We start from the raw sequence: 3,080 nt of genomic DNA on the forward strand, positions 1-3,080 counted from the left end.
ACCAATACTTATCACTCCTACACCCATTACCTAACCACTTTGTGTAACTTAGACCTTAGAATTTCATACAAAAGTGATGATTGAACATACATATTGTATTGATAACTATGTACAAAAAGTATTGAACTAATATAAGGGGGAGGGAGGGTATGGTGGGGAGTGAGTGAGGGAGGGGGAGGCAGTGGAGTGATGGAGGGGGGGGAGGGAGTGGAGTGATGGAGGGAGGGAGTGGAGTGTTGGAGGGAGGGGGTGAGGGAGGGAGGGGGGAGGGAGTGCTGTGGTGTGATGGAGGGGGAGACAGTGATGGGTACTCACATGGTGTCCCACCACTCATGCTTGCCATTGACACATCATCCTCATCCTGGTCGTTGACATGTCGCAGTGGTGGTCCTTCGACACATTGTCATCCTGGTCGTTGACACGTCACTGTGCTCCTCGTTGATGCATCATGCTTGTGCTCGTCATTGTTGTGTCGTCCTGGTCGTTGACACATTGTCGTGGTGTTGATTGTCATTGTTGTGTTGTTGTGTTGTGTCATCGGCATCATCTGTTTCTATGTGGTTGGGTGGTGGTGCCAGGCTGTTGTCGCCGTTGGTGGGGGGTTGTGCTGGGCCATCGTTGCTGTTGGTGGGTGGTCCATGTCGCTGTTCGTTTCTCATTGTGTTTTCCATTGTGTATGGTTGTTGTTGTGCCATTGCCGTCTTGTGTTGTTGTGTTGTGCTGTTGATGGGTTGTGTTGTTGTTGTGTTGTGTTGTGTCATTGCCCTGATGTTGTCTGTTGGTAAATTAGGTGAGGTGGGTTGGGAGGGGGGGGAGTGCTCACATTGGGTCATAAAGAAATGACAAATAACGACAAATCTGTTGTCATTGATTGTTTGGTTGCCATGTTGCTGTTGGTGATGTGGCACCTGAAATCCGTGTCAAAGAAAGAAAGGGGCAGGGATGGGCTGGCTGACTCACCTGGCTTCACCATCAGGTGACGACACATCATTGTCGAGCAGCTGTGGTGATGTGGCATTGTTGCTGTTGTTGTTTGCGTATGCTGAGGTGGGTGTGGGCCGTTGACGACAGTGTTGTGGTCATTGTTGTTGGTTGCATCATCGTGGTCATCTGTCATGGCCATCATCCATCATCATCATGGGTGGTCCTCTCAATGCTCATTCACCTGGTGGGGCTTGTGACGTGGCACTGCCACATTGTTGCCATTGTCATTGGTGTGCACAGCATTGGCAGTTGATGACAATTGAGGGTGGTTGATGACAAGAGTGGGTGATGGGGCTGTAGGTGATGTGGTGGGGAAGGGGAGGGTCATCGTGGAGGATGGTGGTAGTCGAGGAAGAAGGGCCATGGTGCCATGTCTGGAACCAATTTTAAAAAGAATCAAAAATCAAAAACTCCATATCTTGTGCACTATAAATTATGTTATTTTAGAGGGTGGCTTAGCTCAATGGAAAGATCTGATTAAGACTGGTTCAATTGCTGCAGGCTGAAATTTCTTTTCTCAAAAATATATTTGCTCTGACTTCTTCTTACTCTCCTATTTGCATATTTATGCACCAAAAATCTCACACCACCACTTATAAATTTATAAACACCAGAAAGTATGGATATAAGTAACTCAAACCAATAGATTGGGAAAGAATTCATGAGAATTGACATTTTTCCCTTCCACCTCTTCCTGCACATGCATACATCTGATCCTCTCTTGCAGAATCAATGCAGACCATGCACCTCCTTTTTCTTGAAGTAGAACTGGATAATCCTAGTTGTGCTTTCTACTGTAAAAATTTACCTTGTGCATTTTGGCCAAAAGAAATAGGAGAAATCCTCTGCTGAAGGCTCCTCTGGGTGTAAACTTAGAGGTTTTACCCAACATATATAACCATGCCTGAGGACATGGATGCCGAGGAAACTGATGCAATACCTGTTGCTGAGAGTGCAGACATATTTACTTCGATCCAAATTTTCTTTCCCCAGGGCTGTTAGTGATGTTGATTCCCAATGCTCTCATTATAGAGTGGTACCTACCACTTTTATGATAAAATTTGGGCAAGTGCCTGCACAACTTTTTGGACACTGCCCAGGTTTTTTATGAAATGAGAAATGTAGGGCAAGCATTATGAAATGTGTTTCATTCCCTCCCATAGTTGTTTTGTATCCATTTTATTCCTTCCCTATACCTTTTCATAACTATTTCTTTTTTGTCTGGCCATTTATTTCATTGCCCCTCAGTCCCATTTCTTTCCTGTTTATTTGTTGCCTAGCCTTTCATTTCATTGCCTCCCCAGGGTTATTTCTTTCCTACCCAGTAATTTCTTATTGTTGCCTAGCTATTTCATTTCATAGTTGTAAATATCTTCCTGGGACTTGATTATGTAATACATGTGATGCCTTGTAAAATGTCTTTACCTTGCTTATCCCTTTGCACCCTTATCATATTATGGTCTCAAATTGAAAGTTATGTAGAAATGGGGCCCACACCCTCTACTAGCAAGCATAACAAATATTGCACTCATTTGACAATTAAAACCCTGTTATTTCATATAATTAATTAAATAAGTATTGCTCTGGGAAGAATGAAATAAAGGAATGAAACCATTACCAGGCAAACATGAAATGAAATAGCTAGGCAACAATAAGAAATTGCTGGGTAGGAAAGAAATAACCCTGGGGAGGCAATGAAATGAAAGGCTAAGCAACAAAGAAACAGGAAAGAAATGGGACTGAGGGGCAATGAAATAAATGGCCAAACAAAAAAGAAATAGTTATGAAAAGGTATAGGGAAGGAATAAAATAGATATAAAACAACTATGGGAGGGAATGAAACACATTTCATAATGCTTGCCCTACATTTCTCATTTCATAAAAAACCTAGGCAGTGTCCAAAAAGTTGTGCAGTCACTTGCCCAGACTTTTTCATAAACAATGGTTGATACTAGTGCATTATAAATGTATAAAAATGGTTCAAGAGCTCTGCAGCATAGCTTGGTGCTTGAATCCTCTGCTAGATTTTCCTCCTTTTATCTATTCTTTTTTTTAGTTGATTTATGGTAAAAAATTCAAAGTGCTCATGCATTTTA

At 42.4% G+C, this 3,080-nt stretch overlaps 1 protein-coding gene across 1 annotated transcript; it reads right to left on the reverse strand.

The window, feature by feature from the left end:
- Window positions 1–461: 461 nt before the first annotated feature.
- On the reverse strand, window positions 462–1,348 carry LACBIDRAFT_335442 (uncharacterized protein; the record flags this gene model as incomplete). Its single annotated transcript, XM_001890310.1, has 3 exons — window positions 462–720; window positions 961–1,001; window positions 1,166–1,348. The coding sequence occupies 3 exons, from the start codon at window positions 1,346–1,348 to the stop codon at window positions 462–464; spliced, it is 483 nt and encodes a 160-aa protein (XP_001890345.1).
- Window positions 1,349–3,080: the final 1,732 nt, after the last annotated feature.

The sequence above is a fragment of the Laccaria bicolor genome, genomic scaffold (assembly GCF_000143565.1).
Source record: "Laccaria bicolor S238N-H82 LACBIscaffold_88 genomic scaffold, whole genome shotgun sequence".
Classification (NCBI taxonomy): domain Eukaryota; kingdom Fungi; phylum Basidiomycota; class Agaricomycetes; order Agaricales; family Hydnangiaceae; genus Laccaria; species Laccaria bicolor.